Genomic DNA, 19,635 nt, shown 5'->3' with positions numbered 1-19,635 from the left:
CAATTTAAACATCGAGCAGTAACAAACAATGACAAACTGGAGTCAAAACCAAGGATGTTGCATTAATTTATTCATTAAAGAGGGTGCTACATTTCCAAAGTGTTGTTAGCTTTATATTAGATCATCTGATTCACAACAATGTGAGAAAATTCTAAATTTAATAAGAAAATGATTCATAAAAGTGTAATTCTGTTTACTGTAGTTACTGCTATAACATGTTTTCAGTTCTATAATATGTTGTTATGGTATGGGATCAGGACTAGGAATCAGAGGCAAAAAATCTGATCGGGATCTGAGGCCAAAAAGGGAACATTTTAGGTCTTCTTATATTTTTTGGGGGGAAAAATTTAACTTTGAGCAAGTTGCAAACGCACACTTTAAAAGTGTTTTTGTACAAGAACCTGCTTTTACCTGTAAAATATGTTTATGTCCACAGGAGGCAGCAGTGATCACCATTGTATTTTTACAACTGAAATTGTTTACCCTCAGCTTGTACATGTATGAAACATGAAGTGCGAGCATGTCCACATTGCAGCTATCGCTTTCTCTCTCTCTTACACACACACACACACACACACACACACACACACACACACACACACACACACACACACACACACACACACACACACACACACACACAACTGTATCATCTGATTCACTCCTCAGACAGCGAGCACTGACAAGCTGCAAGGGGCCGGGGCTTGACTGTCGGAATCTGCAGTAGAACAAAATGGTTACGATCATCTGTATTGTTCTGTAATTTCATCTCTGGGATTTCCTCTTACCAGCAGCGGCTTCGCACACACACCCCCACCCATCCGATTGGCTCGCCGTCCATCATCCCCCTCCTGTCAGAAGGCCCTGCCAAATTCTCTGTCGCATGAAAACTATTGTTCCTGAATGTTTGAGGAGACACAATCAGCTCCTCAGACATACCACCCACCCCTCCAAAACACCCCCAGCTCAACTGAAGGTTGGGCAGACTTCCTTGGACTTTGGAAAAAAGTGCTCATGTAAGACTTTTAAAGAGCCATTATTATGACCATGTTTGCCTTTAACCGTCTGGCAAGACTACAACATGTTGAAGGTGAGCACCCATCTGGGAATCAAGACTTCTCTCAGATGATGTTCGGGGGGATTACATCCTTCCTGTTTCTGCACAATCTATTTTATTTTGCACTGAGTCCTGACAGGGCTGTGATTTGTGTTGTCTTAAAGTCTTCCTTTCCACAGTTCATGATGTCTTATGAGATGTTTCCTCTTCGTCTTCCTTATTGCTTCACAAGAATGGATGAGACACAATTCTGTTATTTTTGCATCAAACTGCAATTTGTAGCGTTCCAGTATTAAAATGTAGATTTATTTCATATAATTAATGCTAATTAGATATATCAAAAATAGTGAGTTAACTCATGTGATTAATCATAAAAAAATATATCACATTAATCATGTATATACACAGATTAATCACATAATTAATGTTGACACCACATGCTTCTTTATCTTAACCGTGTATAGTTATCTGGAAACATGGCACAGGTTGTTATACGGAAAGTGATCAGGTCAATGCACACATTAGTGTAAAGATGAGTGAGGAGTGGTGTACTTACTCTCTGCTAAATTTCACTTCTAAATACACCCGGACAGTACTTTAGATGAGACTGTTTTGAATAAATAAATTACGTACATTCACGAGAAACATTTTCCTGTATGACATTCTGACAATAAAATTGTGTTTGTCTCCAAATATTGAGGTCTTTCTTGAGCTAATTTAAATGATAAGAGTGAGTAATAATCTGTGATTAATCTTGATTAATCCAAAACAAAAGCGTGGTTAATCTGATTAAAAAAAATAAAATAAATTTTTTTTTGTAAGCACTAGGGATGTTCCGATCAGGGCTTTATGGTGCCAATTCCAAACATCCATGAGTGAGATCGGCTGATACTAATGGCAAAACCGATTACATGTATTGTATTAATTGTACATTTTTCAATTTGTTTATGATGACTGCTATTGACGGCCAAACAAAGTCAATAGTACACAATAACTAAACAAATGCACAAACAACTATGTACAAATCATTTAAATAAGTTGAGTTCTGCCTTCAAACTCCTTCTGTGTCTAGGGATTTGTAAACATTAACAAAAACAACAAAACATTAATTCGAGAGAATATAAATATTTACCCTAATCACTATAGTATTGATCATATACTGACAGTATCCTTCTTACCAATTTATGGATCGATCAGACTATTTACTTGCTTACACACCAGCAGTTCTCTCTAGACCAGGGGTGCCCAAAGTGGGGCCCGGGGGCACAAATTTAGCACGCTGAGTTGTCTTGTTTAGCCCGCCACAGGGTGGTTTCCCAAATTCAATTTAAAATGACTTCTTTCAATCTCAGACAAATTCTTGATCGCATGTCTGCAAGACTAACTAGTTGCCGTCAATCAAGCATGACGATCTCCACTACCTACAAATGGCGGAATGGGTCTAACTCTTTACTCCAGCAGCTGCTCTGCGCTTAAAATTGCTGTGTTTGCCCTGTGGCCGATTAGGACATGTTCCCTTTGGCCCTTGAAGGCAAAACGTTAGGGCACCCCTTCTCCAGACTCTTATTAATCTACTCAGTAATTCTGTTGATAGTTGATTACTTTCTACTGAAGCATGGTTCCATCTACACTTCTTAAACTTTACTAAGCATTTCTTTCTTGGTGTTGTTTAAAGTGGTTGGCATGCCTGCTTCTGGCTTGTTCTTGGTGTGTAACATGTTTAGCCTTGTCCTCCTGTGATAATGGTACGTGTTAATGATACTTAAAGGGTAACTGCCTTTTTTGGGGGGAATTTTGCCTATTGTTAACAATGTGTATGTATCTATATTGTAATAATCAGCTTGTTTTAGGTGGCCAGCAATGCAGCTAATAGGAGCAATCCGCAAACCACAAAAATACTTCATTTACGTTCCGTAACCTGTTTAAAGGCCTACTGAAATGAGATTTTCTTATTTAAACAGGGATAGCAGATCCATTCTATGTGTCATACTTGATCATTTCGCGATATTGCCATATTTTTGCTGAAAGGATTTAGTAGAGAACATTGACGATAAAGTTTGCAACTTTTGGTCGCTGATAAAAAAAAGCCTTGCCTGTACCGGAAGTAGCGTGACGTCACAGGTTGTAGAGCGCCTCACATCTGCACATTGTTTTCAATCATGGACACCAGCAGCGTGAGCGATTCGGACCGAGAAAGCGACGATTTCCCCATTAATTTGAGCGAGGATGAAAGATTTGTGGATGAGGAAAGTGAAAGTGAAGGACTAGAGGGCAGTGGAAGCGATTCAGATAGGGAAGATGCTGTGAGAGGGATAGAGCCATACCGCTTTGAACACGACGCTGACGGTGACGGTCAGGAGGACGCTGCTGATATTGATGCTGGAATAGCACACGACATAGATCGCCTTCAGAATACAGAATGGTAAAATGTTATTTATGTATAGACTAGTTTTAGCTCGTGGCCTAGTCTTGCACTGTTACTGTTAGTGTTACAACTTACACCCCAGGCCCAGGCCTATCTATAGACTAAGTATCTATCATTGACACAATGTCAAACCTAATTAATTACTCATTATTTCTATGGGCCACAGCTCCATATACCGGCAATACTAAAAATATGCATGTAGATTAACAGTTGGCCCCGCAACTTTCTTCAGCACCAGTCGACGGGTAGTGGCGATGCCCATCTCTGCCCTTCGCAAGGGACCCTCTTCGAAACACGATCTTTTGAAATGATCGCTGCATAATACACTGTACTTTGTGTGTGTGGTCCAATCCAACCATGTTCACTTGACTTCTCTGTTCCATAGTAAAGCTTGACCGCCATCTTTCGGGAATGGAAACAATGAAACACCGGTTGTGTTTGTGTTGCTGCATCCGGCGGCAACACAGCTTCCCACCAACAGCTTTCTTATTTGCAGTCTCCATTGTTAATTGAACAAATTGCAAAAGATTCACCAACACAGATGTCCAGAATACTGTGGAATTTTGCGATGAAAACAGACGACTTAAGCTAGCCACCGTGCTGTTCCAAAATGTCTGCTACAATCCGTGACGTCACACGCAGACGTCATCATACCGAGACGTTTTCAGCAGGATATTTCGCGGGAAATTAAAAATTGCACCTTATAAGTTAACCCGGCCGTATTGGCATGTGTTGCAATGTTAAGATTTCATCATTGATATATAAACTATCAGACTGCGTGGTCGGTAGTAGTGGGTTTCAGTAGGCCTTTAATAACCAAGCTGTAGCGACATTGTTGTTATTGTAAGAGCCAACACTGAGGAAATATTTTTCTAGCGTAGTAACACATTCGCCTTGCGACGGCATGCTAGGGCATTAGCCGTAAGCTAGCTATGGCAAGAGGTATGCTAGCAACTGCGGCAACAGCATAATGGCTTTTGAGTTTGTAATACAACACAATGCGTTAGGACAACAATTTGCACTGACTGAAACACATGAACAATCATATTACAATATCTGTAAAGTATTAGCCTACATTTCATGTTTTGTTTGCACACAACTAGCTCGACAGTGTATGTACTGTAGTGTACGGTGATGTGCTGCCTGTATCATGATCAATATTACAGTGACTCACTTGATAGACCGTTGTCTGTTTGGTCAAGCTGGCCGGGGACAATTCCAGTTGATTTGGGTAAGCACGCCATTTATGTCAGCATAGCTTGGCTCAAAGTTCCACATTTACACCATTAAGTCACTCTCTTGGCTTTTGTCTGCTCCAACGTTTCACCTTCTTCTTCGAGCTTGTTTCTATAAGCAGCAGTTCATTCTCTGTATATTCAGCTTCAAAAAGGTAAAATTGTCAATCCTCATTTTGTCCAAAATTAGTCGTCTTTCTTGTCTGTTACCAAGTCTGCCATGACACACAAGCCTTTGTTTCAGGAAGTAGGAACACACATTTATTGCACTAAGTCGGAAGTGTGCTGCTATCGAAACGGAAATGAATGCGCTGAGGAAAGAAGTTTCGGTATTGCTAAAAATGACTAAAATACGGTAAATATTGTACATATTACATATTGTTATGAACGTGTCTATTACTATATTACATATAGACTTGCAGCGTGTGTATAAAATGTTGATGGAGGATTTTGAAGTTGTTTTAGAGGCTTTGAAGGCTACAACGGTGACTCCTATTAGCCGCATCTAGCAAGCGTTTTTTATCACGGCGTGGCGCAGTGGGAGAGTGGCCGTGCGCAACCCAAGGGTCCCTGGTTCAATCCCCACCTAGTACCAACCTCGTCATGTCCGTTGTGTCCTGAGCAAGACACTTCACCCTTGCTCCTGATGGGTGCTGGTTAGCGCCTTGCATGGCAGCTCCCTCCATCAGTGTGTGAATGTGTGTGTGAATGGGTAAATGTGGAAGTAGTGTCAAAGCGCTTTGAGTACCTTGAAGGTAGAAAAGCGCTATACAAGTACAACCCATTTATCATTATTTATCTTTAACCCCCCCCCCCCCCCAAAAAAAAAGACATGTGTGTTCTGTCTCTCATAAGGATTGTGTAACGCAACATAAAAAAATAAAAAGTGCAGTTCCCCTTTAAGATTCTAAGAAATGTAGTTTGTATGCCGCAATGGAAGTAAAAACAAATTTAAAGAGAGCAGCGGCTCCACACTGCTTATAAAGACACACATATACCTGCTAGCCGCTTGTCATCCGGGGGACTAAAAATAAATATAATGTCAGCCATAAGGGTTCAGTGTTTGTGATCCGCATTATAAGTCATTAATCGGCCAATAATTATATGTATTTTCTGTGATGTTACAGGAGTCAATTAATGTGGACATTGGGTAAAAGAGGGACTACACTCTAGACTAGGGGGTTCTCTTGGAGGTACGAGAAAACTTAAGGGAATGTGCAGAAGCTTAAAAAAAACAAGTAAAACATTTGTTTTAATCTTTTAAGCTAACTTCAGTTATGTCAAAGGAAAACTTATTTGATTTGTAGTTCATATGATGAAGAACTAAACAGATTCTGGGATAATAAATCAATTAATTGAACAGTAAATGAAAATTAGCTCAATAATTTTGCCAGCATCCATAAATTTCCATCCATCCATCCATCCATCCATCTTCTTCCGCTTATCCGAGGTCGGGTCGCGGGGGCAGCAGCTTAAGCAGGGAAGCCCAGACTTCCCTCTCCCCAGCCACTTCGTCCAGCTCCTCCCGGGGGATCCCGAGGCGTTCCCAGGCCAGCCGGGAGAGATAGTCTTCCCAGCGTGTCCTGGGTCTTCCCCGTGGCCTCCTACCGGTCGGACGTGCCCGAAACACCTTCCTAGGGAGGCGTTCGGGTGGCATCCTGACCAGATGCCCGAACCACCTCATCTGGCTCCTCTCGATGTGGAGGAGCAGCGGCTTTACTTTGAGCTCCCCCCGAATGACAGAGCTTCTCACCCTATCTCTAAGGGAGAGCCCCGCCACTCGGCGGAGGAAACTCATTTCGGCCGCTTGTACCCGTGATCTTGTCCTTTCGGTCATGACCCAAAGCTCATGACCATAGGTGAGGATGGGAACGTAGATCGACCGGTAAATCGAGAGCTTTGCCTTCCGGCTCAGCTCCTTCTTCACCACAACGGATCGATACAGCGTCCGCATTACTGAAGACGCCGCACCGATCCGCCTGTCGATCTCACGATCCACTCTTCCCCCACTCGTGAACAAGACTCCGAGGTACTTGAACTCCTCCACTTGGGGCAAGATCTCCTCCCCAACCCGGAGATGGCACTCCACCCTTTTCCGGGAGAGAACCATGGACTCGGACTTGGAGGTGCTGATTCCCATCCCAGTCGCTTCACACTTGGCTGCGAACCGATCCAGTGAGAGCTGAAGATCTTGGCCGGAGGAAGCCATCAGGACCACATCATCTGCAAATAGCAGTGACCTAATCCTGCAGCCACCAAACCAGATCCCCTCAACGCCCTGACTGCGCCTAGAAATTCTGTCCATAAAGGTTATGAACAGAATCGGTGACAAAGGGCAGCCTTGGCGGAGTCCAACCCTCACTGGAAACGTGTCCGACTTACTGCCGGCAATGCGGACCAAGCTCTGACACTGATTATACAGGGAGCGAACTGCCACAATAAGACAGTCCGCTACCCCATACTCTCTGAGCACTCCCCACAGGACTTCCCGGGGTACACCGTCGAATGCCTTCTCCAAGTCCACAAAGCACATGTAGACTGGTTGGGCAAACTCCCATGCACCCTCAAGGACCCTGCCGAGAGTATAGAGCTGGTCCACAGTTCCACGACCAGGACAAAAACCACACTGTTCCTCCTGAATCCGAGGTTCGACTATCCGGCGTAGCCTCCTCTCCAGTACACCTGAATAGACCTTACCGGGAAGGCTGAGGAGTGTGATCCCACGATAGTTGGAACACACCCTCCGGTTCCCCTTCTTAAAGAGAGGAACCACCACCCCGGTCTGCCAATCCAGAGGTACCGCCCCCGATGTCCACGCGATGTTGCAGAGTCTTGTCAACCAAGACAGCCCCACAACATCCAGAGCCTTAAGGAACTCCGGGCGGATCTCATCCACCCCCGGGGCCTTGCCACCGAGGAGCTTTTTAACTACCTCGGCAACCTCAGCCCCAGAAATAGGAGAGCCCACCACAGATTCCAGGCCCTGCTTCCTTATAGGAAGACGTGCTGGTAGGATTGAGGAGGTCTTCGAAGTATTCCCTCCACCGATCCACAACATCCGCAGTCGAGGTCAGCAGAGCACCATCCCCACCATACACGGTGTTGACACTGCACTGCTTCCCCCTCCTGAGGCGGCGGATGGTGGTCCAGAATTGCTTCGAAGCCGTCCGGAAGTCTTTTTCCATGGCCTCCCCGAACTCCTCCCATGTCCGAGTTGTTGCCTCTGCGACCGCTGAAGCCGCACACCGCTTGGCCTGTCGGTACCTGTCTGCTGCCTCAGGAGTCCCATGAGCCAAAAGAAGCCGATAGGACTCCTTCTTCAGCCTGACGGCATCCCTCACCGCCGGCGTCCACCAACGGGTTCTAGGATTACCGCCACGACAGGCACCAACTACCTTGCGGCCACAGCTCCAATCGGCCGCCTCGACAATAGAGGTACGGAACATTGTCCACTCGGACTCAATGTCCAGCACCTCCCTCGTGACATGTTCAAAGTTCTTCCGGAGGTCAATCAATCAATCAATCTTTATTTATATAGCCCTAAATCACAAGTGTCTCAAAGGGCTGCACAAGCCACAACGACATCCTCGGTACAAAGCCCACATACGGGCAAGGTGGGAATTGAAACTCTCTCTGACAGGAGACTCTGCCAGGCGTTCCCAGCAAACCCTCACAATGCGTTTGGGCCTGCCAGGTCTGTCCGGCATCCTCCCCCACCATCGCAGCCAACTCACCACCAGGTGGTGATCGGTAGAAAGCTCCGCCCCTCTCTTCACCCGAGTGTCCAAAACATGAGGCCGCAAATCCGATGACACAACTACAAAGTCGATCATGGAACTGCGGCCTAGGGTGTCCTGGTGCCAAGTGCACATATGGACACCCTTATGTTTGAACATGGTGTTTGTCATCGACAATCTGTGACGAGCACAAAAGTCCAATAACAGAACACCACTCGGGTTCAGATCCGGGCGGCCATTCTTCCCAATCACACCTCTCCAGGTTTCACTGTCGCTGCCAACATGAGCGTTGAAGTCCCCCAGTAGAACGAGGGAATCACCCGGGGGAGCACTCTCCAGTACTCCCTCGAGTGAATCCAAAAAGGGTGGGTACTCTGAGCTGCTGTTTGGTGCGTAAACGCAAACAACAGTCAGGACCCGTTCCCCCACCCGAAGGCGGAGGGAAGCTACCCTCTCGTCCACCGGGTTGAACTCCAACGTGCAGGCTTTGAGCCGAGGGGCAACAAGAATTGCCACCCCAGCCCGTCGCCTCTCACTGCCGGCAACGCCAGAGTGGAAGAGAGTCCAGCCCCTCTCAAGAGAAGTGGTTCCAGAGCCCTTGCTGTGCGTCGAAGTGAGTCCGACTATATCTAGCCGGACCTTCTCCACCTCACGCACTAGCTCAGGCTCCCTCCCCCCCAGCGAAGTGACGTTCCACGTCCCAAGAGCCAGCTTATGTAGCCGAGGATCGGACCGCCAAGTGCCCTGCCCTCGGCTGCCGCCCAGCTCACACTGCACCCGACCTCTATGGCCCCTGCTATGGGTGGTGAGCCCATTGGAGGGGGGACCCACGTTGCCTCTTCGGGCTGTGCCCGGCCGGGCCCCATGGGGACAGGCCCGGCCACCAGGCGCTCGCCATCGTGCCCCACCTCCGGGCCTGGCTCCAGAGGGGGGCCCCGGTGACCCGCGTCCGGGCGAGGGAAATCTGGGTCCTTGGTTTGTGTTCTTCATCGAGGTCTTCGAGCTGCTCTTTGTCTGATCCCTCACCTAGGACCAGTTTGCCTTGGGAGACCCTACCAGGGGGCATAGAAAGCCCCGGACAACATAGCTCCTAGGATCATTGGGACACGCAAACTCCTCTACCACGGTAAGGTGGCAGCTCAGAGAGGAGCATAAATTTCCATGTTTGTTTTTTTAATCTCTTGCTGTCAAATATGGTGCAAGAGCATTGTCATTTCTGTATTATTTTTTATTTTCGCTAACTGCTTATTTGCTATTACTTTTACCATCATATTTGTACATGTCGTATTTGCTGATGTTGCTCTATTGTTGTTGTTGTTGTTGTTGTGTTTGCTGTTGTTGTTGTTTTTGTCTCTCTGTCTAATACCCCTCTTGTCCCCGCAATTCCCCCCTCTGTCTTCCTTTTTTTCTCTTTCTATCTCCTCCTGCTCCGGCCCGGCTGCCCCAAATGATAATATAAATACATTTAATAAAGTCAAATACAAATAAGGCAACAAGAGAAGTATCCTACACTTCTCTTTTGTAAAGTAAATCTGAACAGCCGATATGGGCATCTACATCAACTATATGATTTGCCTGAGAAGCTGGACAGGACAAAAAATAAAAAAATAAATAAATAAATAAAAAAATAAAAAAATAAATATGGTGCAAGAGGGTTCACTCCCTGCATTGCACTCAGTAACTGAGCGCATCTATTCAATAACAGAATCAAATGAACTTGTCAGTCATCCACAATCTTTGTCTCTGTGAGCGTAGGCGGGCCTGCTCTTTTCCGGCAGAGACAGAACCTTGCTAGTCGCGAGTGAGAAGTCCTGCAAGGTAAGGACAAATTGGAAGGGAATAAGATGATTGCAATTGAATATTTTAGCTTCAAACTGAATAGGCAAGATGAGTCCATCAACACCGCATACAAGCCAGTATGCCAAATGTGTTAGAAACTGATGGCAACAACAAAAACATCTAAGCAATCAAACTGCCAACCACTTGTTCCAACTAGAGAAAAAAACTGCACTTCAAGATTTTCAACATTTATCTAAGTGCAATTTTTGCTAACAGAGATTGAGAGTCCATTTTATTTTTCTATGTTTGTTTATCTATTTAGGATAATTAAAGGTCATAGACCTTCCAATTACAATATTAAAAAATACTAATGAGAAATGAAGGTTTATTGCATTTGAAAGGGTTACTTGCAATATTATAGATTATGATTAGATTAGTGCTTGAAGTGATCTTAAAATAATGCTGACAATAATATTGTTTATCGGCTATAATTTGTGGGACTATATATTGTCCAGCAAAATCTGTTATCAGCCCTGGGCTATATTGTGGCCTGAGCACGAAAGGGGCGGAGGCGAGGCCCCAATATGACGTATATACGCGTATTTATGTATATGTTGTATGGCGACTGTAAATGAGGCTTTGACCAGATATTGAGTCCGCACCAGCAGCATTTAAGTCAGCTGGGAACCACTACAATACCAAAGGACCCTAATCTCTGTTGATCCCTTTGGCTGCGGTCATTTAGTTTCATCAGATTAAGGTCACTTAAGCAGTTTCTTTGGGATCTAAGGGCCCCTGGTGTCTGTCCCAGGATGTGGAGAACAGGGGAAGTGAGGCAGTAAAGTATGAGGCTTCACATTGGTCCCAAGGTGAATCCACATCCTCACCTGTCAGACATGTTAAACACATGCTTTCCTCCATCTCCTCTGATCGTTTGTTACCTGTCATCGTGTAAAAGGGCGTCCTTCTTCCTATATTCACTCTTCCGGCTCACTATTTGGTGAGTGGACCCACCAGAGAGCTGTACATCTGGGTCCCAGCACAGGATGATGTCAAGACTGGCGCTGACCCAAAGCCCGCCGCACAGAGGGTTACTCAGAGAGGTCGGCCGCACGTTGTTTTCCCTTCCTGTGCCTCTGTGACATCTTCCTGTTGGTGGGGGGGCCTCAGGGAACCATTTGAGGGGGCCCGGGCCCTGAACGTGGAGGACTTAACACAGCAAATTCCAGTTAGCCTGAATGGGCCGAAGAGGGAGGGATCAGTTTAGTGTTTAGACCCCCAGCACGCTGCAGAAATTCACTTTCCTTGCAGCCTATTTTGACAACAGGGAGCCTTTCTCTGACCTTCTGTGGACCAAATCTGATTTAAAGTGACGGCAAACTGCAGCTTGCATATGTGCATGAGCTACTATTGCCACACGCTGAGTTAAGTTTCTCAAATGACATATAGTTTTTGTTTCTTAGCAGAATTTAATGTACTGTAATTATTTTGGTATGGTGTGGTATTGACATCACATGTACACTTGCACAATTTAAGCATGTTCTAAGGAAGTGTTTTTCAACCACTGTGGCGCGGCACACTAGTGTGCCGTGAGATACAGTCTGGTGTGCTGTGGGAGATTATCTAATTTCACCTATTTGGGTTAGAAATATTTTTTGCAAACCAGAAATTATAGTCTGCAAATTGTGTGTTGTTGTTGAGTGTCGGTGCTGTCTAGAGCTCGGCAGAGTAAACGTGTAATACTCTTCCATATCAGTAGGTGGCAGCCGGTAGCTAATTGCTTTGTAGATGTCGGAAACAGCGGGAGGCAGCGGGCAGGTAAAAAGGTGTCTAATGCTTAAACCAAAAATAAACAAGGTGAGTGCCCCTAAGAAAAGGCATTGAAGCTTAGGGAAGGCTATGCAGAACAAAACTAAAACTGAACTGGCTACAAAGTAAACAAAAACAGAATGCTGGACGACAGCAAAGACTGACTGCGGAGCAAAGATGGCGTCCACAATGTAAATACAACCATGACATGACAATCAACAATGTCCCCGCAAAGGAGGATAAGACAACTGAAATATTCTTGATTGCTAAAACCAAGTAGATGCGGGAAATATCGCTCAGAGGAAGACATACAACTGCTACAGGAAAATACCAAAAAAAGAGCACCAAAATAGGAGCGCAAGACAAGAACTAAAACACTACACACAGGAAAACAGCAATAAACTCAAAATAAGTCACGGTGTGATGTGACAGGTTGTGACATTACACCTACTTTGAGACAAGAGCTATAGTGATGCATGGTTGGTTATGGTTTAAAGTCATATCCAACAATTGCGACAACGACTTTTTACTGTCAACTGAGTTTGGTTTTTTAATGATTTCTGCTGGTGGTGTGCCTCCGGATTTTTTCAATGCAAAAAAATGTGCTTTGATTCAAAAAAGGTTGAAAAACACTGTTCTAAGGGATGAGCGTACTTAATCCAATATTTACCCTGTGTTTCATGCCTATTACTGGTAATACAATTAATAGCAGGTGTTCAACATGTTGACACTTTCAAAAAATCATGTGTGTTATGGGGTGGCGTGACCTGGTTGGTAGAGCGGCCGTGGTAGCAAATTGAGGATTCCAGGTTTGATTCCCACTTCCACCATCCTTGGGCAAGACAATTTACCCACCCGCTCCCAGTGCCACCCTCACTGGTTTAAATGTAGCTTAATGATGTAGATAATGGATTTCACTATGTAAAGCGCTTTGAGTCACCAGAGAAAAAGTGCAATATATGAATAACTTACTTCACCTCTGTCATTGAAACGTTCATGTATTATGGAGAAAAGAATAAAGTCTGTGTATCAATAGACTGATAGCATATGTAGTGATGGAGAGAAAATAATCTTCCAGTACTGTTTTCCTTAATTTTATATTTAAGCAATTTTAACATTATCTTTATTTAATGGGTTATTATTTGTGTGCTGTTTCTGTGTTCATAGTCCGTGTTTACAAATGCTAAAAGTCTATTAGTCCATTTCCCATTGACTGCTATATTTGTTGCTCTATGTGCCTTGAATTGGCCCCCGGGGACAAATGTGTTTTGTTTTTCTTTCATTTGAATTTCAAAGAAGAAACGATGTGTTTGAATTTTTTTAAATACAAGACAATATGAGAACAACACAGCATCATCAATATATATATTTTATCAATGAATGCAGACTTCTGCCAAGGTCAAATTGTTAACAAAATGAAAATATTTAATAGTGTTTATTTGCCCTCATCTGTTTGGATGGATGGATATTTGTTACAATACTTTTTTGATTTATGGACAGAGAAGCCGCTCCATTGTTGCAATTGTGGCTCAAACAATTAGCGTAAACTCCTGTATTCACACAATGTAATATGTTTTTCCTTAGCTGTAGAAAGTATGGTTGAATTTTTTGCACAATTATGTCCTACTACTGTATACTACTTACTTTTACTAAGTCAAAAGGACTGCTGTGAAAAAGGTCATTAAAACAGTAAAGCTTGTGGCGGCCCAAAACTATTGCACCGTACTGTATATGTACCAACATTGTGAGAACTTTTCACAAACACTTAAAAAAATATTAGATAATGTGTAAGATTCAAGAGCAAAACATTTTTAGTGAGGCTCTAAATTAAAGGAACCATTTAAATACTGGAAAAGAAAAAGCAGCAAATGAAAAAAGAAAGACACTCTCCAATCAATGATTTACATTTTTTAAATATTGCACAGAATGCACTTAAATGACCAGGGACAAACAGAGGCAGGGCAGGTAAAACTGCAAGACCACTAATATATACAGTATATATACATATCATACAACAAACAAACAACAACAAACAGGCTTTAACACCCATTTCCTGTCATGACCTCTGACCTCTCACCCTATCTCTACCCTATCCGTTGGGCCCATGGCAGTGATTTATTCCTCCGACATACCAACAGCTGTGTTTGGAGCTTCGAGTGAAGTGTGGGCTACTATTTGCCATGACTAATCGATAGCAGACTTCAAAAAACACCAATCGTGAAATTCTGGAACAAATTGACACAGGAAACCTCATATTTTTGTTGTAGTTCACAAACAGTTGAGTGGCAAACTCCTGAATAAAAATGTGTCTTTTGATGAGAACAACATTTTATTAAAGGGATTGTTTTTTTTATTAAATATAGAAATCAAATAAATTAATTTATGAGTATAAATATGAGTCACTATAACATGAAAAATGTTGCAATGTAAATTCCTGTTTTCCTTATGTGTGCATCATGAACTGTACAATACTTGTTGGAATAGCTGACATAACTCAATAAAACTCCATACTACTTTTTTTTTTTTTTTTTTTAGAAAATAAACTTTATTTTAAACTTTCAGCAAACAAAGGACATACGCTTATAAGTCTCAAACCAATGCACTGCATCTTTGAGTGGCTTATGTTTACATTTCTGGGTCAAATATAAATAGTCTGTTTGGCTGCATTGTCGGATCCAGCATGGACGTGTGCTTCACACAACAGGTCTGAGTCTTCCCTGAGAAAGTCTTTTGAGGGTTTTCGGGTTGTTAATCCTTCGCTTTCATGGTTTTTGGTCAGCGTCGCAGTCGCAGTGGACCCAATCTGCGCATCTTCAAACACTCACTGCCATCCTTTATCGAGGAAGAAAGAAATACTTCAGTCATTTTGTTGTATTATATTCTTTTGTCTAAGGCAGTGATTCTCAGCTAGTCGTAGACGGGCTCTACCTAATGCTACGCCGATGAATCACTGAAATCAATATTTTAATGTAGCAGTTTTATTTTCCTATATTCAATCAGTATTACTGTTTAAACTGTGTACAATGTTACAACACACAGTATTTGCTAAATAAAACTTCTGCCTTGTTTTTAATGAATACTTAGGCCTGCTACGATACTGTATTTAAATTTCGGACATTATGGTGTTACTTGAAGAGCCAAGTGTGTTATGGGGTAGTACTTGTTGAAAAAGTGTGAGAACCACTTGTTTAAGGGATCCTTCACTAAACTGACATTGTAAACATTTTTATTGTAAATTCACAGACAATTGCTGGCTAATAATTGCATTACTTTCACAATAACATTTATGGTATTTTACTGGGAAATAACAGTTAATTGCTGTGAAGCATAGGCGCCGATCACATAGGTGCTTGGGCCTCGAAGCACCCACGGTGGATTGATGGCAACTTTCAATCTTTAAAATTATTTTTGAAAAATCAACGTTGTTGTAGTTAATTTTGTGGCGGGTTTGGTACGTTTTACAAAATAATAAAGCCACTAATCACATGGGATATTGAATTCACTGAAAACGTCTATTTATTTATTTTTTGAATACACACACACCGAGCACCCACTGGCAGAAATGTAGATCGGCGCCTATGCTGTGAAGTATCGTAATAATTTTTTTTTTTAGAAAAATGACAGTAAATTTTGATCAAAGTATTTTCCAGTGGAAAAAAATACTGTGAAATCCTGGTAAATTTTTTGTGTATGTTTTTTCTTCCAGGTTGTATATAAGTGAACTTTAAGCAGGCATGCACATACAGGTTACAGTAAGCATTTGTTTTGTATTCATAGGCTTAAGCGAGTCGTGTATATAGTTTTCCCAAAATTCTGATGTGGGTCTTTAGATGATTTTTGTGTGTGTTAGAGCAATATTTACAACTAAGACACTACTTCCAAAAAAATTGATTTAAAAATGCAAGAGGAGTGGAATACTGTATGTGCATAAAAATGATACTGCAGTGGATTCATTTCTAACTTCTTTGTTTTGCACACCACCATTAGGATGACAAAATAGACCAGGAATGAAAAGAATCATATTTATCAAGTACATAATAATAATAATAATAATAATGTTACATTTGTAACGCACTTTACATTTGTTAAAATCTCAAAGTACTACAAAGTATATAAAAATAGAAAGTTAGAATATATAATAGAAAATTAAAGTAGAAATAAAAACATGAAAAACACTAGATAAAAACATAGATAAAATAGAAATAAAAACATGAAAGCCCTGGATACATGATTGAAGTACAACATTTACCCCTTTTCTCTGGTTGCTTAAGCAGAAAGTGCAGATGGTCCTGGGCTGCTTGCTCCTCTTGTCCCCGGCGTGGACCACGTCGAGACACGGCTGTGCATCCTCGCAGCCGTCCCCGAGCAGAAGCACGTTGGCCAGGTGGGAAATGTAACTGGAGGCGAGGCGCAGCGTCTCGATCTTGGAGAGTTTTCTGTCCACCGGCTCGGTGGGGATGAGGGTCCTTAAGGCCGTGAAGGCGGTGTTGACGCTCTGGGTCCGGCCGCGCTCCCTGGCGTTGGCGGCGCTGCGCTGCTTCACCACGGACTCGCCCTCCTCCTGGCGCGCTCGTTTCCCGGCGCCGCAGCACGGTCTGTCCGAGCTGTCGTCGCTCTCGCTGCGGTTCTCGTCATCCTCGGAGGTGATGCTCAAGTCGGAGTAAAAGTGCGCGGCCACCGGGCGCAACATGGCAAAGGTCATCATGGAAATGTGGCGCCGAGTCCTCGTCGAGGTCGCAGCAGCTCTACATGTCAGCAGTTGTCCTGCAGGAACGTCACGTCTTTTCCCCGCGCACGCTGCTCACTTTGCTCGCGGCCTGCATGAGAGATTGGCTCAAGGGCGCTTAAACTGCATGGGAGGAGCTGCAAGCATGGCTTTACATGTGTTTACAACTAGCACGTTAAACCAGTGTTTTTCAACATTTTTTGAGCCGAGGCACATTTTTTTCATTGCTAAATATCCGGAGGCACACCACCAGCAGAAATCATTAAAAAATGAAACTCAGTTGACAGTAAAAAGTCGTTATCAATTGTTGGATACGAATTCAAACCATAACCAACCATGTATCACTATAGCTCTTGTCTCAAAGTAGGTGTACTGTCACAACCTGTCACATCACACCCTGACTTATTTTGAGTTTTTTGCTGTTTTCCTGTGTGTAGTGTTTTAGTTCTTGTCTTGCGCTCCTATTTTGGTGGCTTTTCCTGTTTTGTTGGTATTTTCCTGTAGCAGTTTCATGTCTTATTTTCTGCTTTGCTTTAGCAATCAAGAATATTTCAGTAGTTTTTATCCTTCTTTGTGGGGACATTGTTGATTGTCATGTCATGTACATTGTGGACGCTGTAAGTCTTTGCTTTGTTGTTGTTTACTGTGTAGCTAGCTAGGTCAGTTCAGTGGGGCGGTATAGCTCGGTTGGTTGAGCAGCCGTTCCAGCAACTTGAGGTTGCAGGTTCGATCCCTGCTTCCGCCATCCTAGTCACTGCCGTTGTGTCCTTGGGCAAGACACTTTACCCACCTGCTCCCAGTGCCACCCACACTGGTTTAAATGTAACTTAGATATTGGGTTTCACTATGTAAAGCGCTTTGAGTCACTAGAGAAAAGCACTATATAAATATAATTCACTTCACTTTTAGTTTCGTTCCCTAAGTTTCAATGCCTTTTCTTAGGGGCACTCACCTTTTGTTTATTTTTGGTTTTAGCATTAGATACATTTTTACCTGCATGCTGCCTCCCACTGTCGTCTGCATAGTGTGATCACGACAAACCATGTTCCCGACATCTACAAAGCAATTAGCTACCGGCTGCCACCTACTGATATGGAAGAGTTTAACACGGTTACGATGCCGAGCTCTAGACAGCACCGACACTCAACAACGGCAAATTATTTGCAGACTATATAATTACTGGTTTGCAAAAAACAGTTTTAACCCAAATAGGTGAAATTACATAATCTCCCATGGCACACCAGACTGTATCTCGCGGCACAGTGGTTCGAAAACACTGCGTTAAACAAACAACACATAAACGCAAGGCTATAATATGCTTTGGCCGTCCAAAGCATGAATAAGTAATGCAAAACAAAGTCATGTATAGACTTGCTCATTGTTAAATGTGATGATGTTACAGAGCATTGAATTAATTACCAGTTAGGGCAGTGTTTTTCAACCTTTTTTTATTGAAAAAAATGCGGAGGCACACTACCAGCAGAAAACATAAAAAAATGAAACCCATTAGCCGATATTGACAATAAAAAGTTGTTCTCGCAAGTGTTGGATATGAATTTAAACCATAACCAACCATGCATCACTATAGCTCTTGTCTCAAAGTAGGTGTACTGTCACATCACTCCGTAACTTATTTGGAGTTTTTTGGTGTAGTGTGTACTGTTTTAGATCTTGTCTTGCGCTCCTATTTTGTTGTTGATTGTCATGTCATGTACAGACGTACTTTGTGGATGCCGTCTGCTGCTCCACACGCTGTAAGTCTTTGCAGTCGTCCAGCATACTGTTTTTGTTTACTTTGCAACCAGTTCAGTTTTAGTTTCGTTTTGCATAGCCTTCCCTAAGCTTCAATGCCTTTTCTTAGCAGCACTTGCCTTTTGTTTATTTTTGGTTTAAGCATTAGATACCTTTTCACTCTGCTTCCTGCTGTCGTCTGCATATTGTGATCACGACAAACCATGTTTCCGACATCTACGAAGCATTTAGCTACCTGGCTACCTTACATGGTTACTCTGCCGCGCTCTAGACAGCACAGACACTCAGCAACGGCACATTATTTGTGGATTATAATTACTGGTATGCAAAAAATATTTTTAACCCAATTAGGTGAAACTACATAATCTCCCATGACACACCAGACAATATCTCATGGTACACTAGTGTACCGTGGCGCAGTGGTTGAAAAACACTGCATTAAAAGACCTCTTGGATCCAGTTTGAAAGTCAGAGCGGAAGAAAAAGAAACACACAGACAGACGTAGAAATGTATCGATGACCGCAATGTAATTAAGTTAGTTTTCATTTATTGTTTAATTGATTGCCGTATTGACTATCCGCCCTGTCTTACAATTGTATTACAATTTTTAATGATTATGGGCATTGCATTTAATGTTCTTTAATGCCATGGAAGGCCTTAATGCTTTTTAATGTCCCACGGAAACTCTGTTAACATAACCCTCTAGATTAAGAAGTCAATGAGAGTGAGTGATATCTGGTGAGTGATGTGTTTAATCCTTTTGATTAAAGAAAACTTATTTCACCTGAAAAGAACACAAATCAAAACGTTGATAACCACGGAGTTCATGGACCAAATCTGATTAACAAATCTTATTAATTGCTTTACATTAATTGCTTTACATCACATGTCTTAAATTGTTAAGATACTGTGTGGACAGCCTGTATAATGTACTCACAGAATTACAAACTGGTGTTGAGCAGAAGGTATGTTCACGCAGCTCCCACCCACTGTGCTTATTGTTTATGTTGGCTCAAAGCACACAGATATGGTCTATTCTTGGATACATACAGTAACCTTTAATTGTCTTCTATTTTGTAAGGTCATTTTCCAAATCTCCAAGTACACAAATAAA

General features: G+C 42.8%; 1 protein-coding gene across 1 annotated transcript; it reads right to left on the bottom strand.

The window, feature by feature from the left end:
* Window positions 1–14,541: 14,541 nt before the first annotated feature.
* On the bottom strand, window positions 14,542–16,972 carry tcf15 (transcription factor 15). The gene is made up of 2 exons (XM_061971561.1): window positions 16,292–16,972; window positions 14,542–14,874 (listed from the first exon to the last, which is right to left on the bottom strand). Exons 1-2 carry the CDS (start codon window positions 16,745–16,747, stop codon window positions 14,818–14,820), a joined length of 513 nt encoding a protein of 170 aa, XP_061827545.1. The 5' UTR covers window positions 16,748–16,972; the 3' UTR covers window positions 14,542–14,817.
* Between the last annotated feature and the right edge of the window lie 2,663 nt (window positions 16,973–19,635).

Source organism: Nerophis lumbriciformis, linkage group LG01 (genome assembly GCF_033978685.3).
Source record: "Nerophis lumbriciformis linkage group LG01, RoL_Nlum_v2.1, whole genome shotgun sequence".
In the NCBI taxonomy this organism is placed as follows: Eukaryota; Metazoa; Chordata; class Actinopteri; order Syngnathiformes; family Syngnathidae; genus Nerophis; species Nerophis lumbriciformis.
The sequence above is the reverse complement of the archived record's forward strand: the minus strand, read 5'-3'. Positions and strand labels throughout refer to the sequence as shown.

Bases quoted from the DNA above. Each gene is read 5' to 3' on its own strand.
- tcf15 (XM_061971561.1), bottom strand. From the start codon at position 16,747: ATGATGACCTTTGCCATGTTGCGCCCGGTGGCCGCGCACTTTTACTCC. The intron at 14,875-16,291 runs GTAAATGTTGTA...TCCTCGATAAAG, and splicing joins TAAGCAACCAGAGAAAAGGG to GATGGCAGTGAGTGTTTGAA.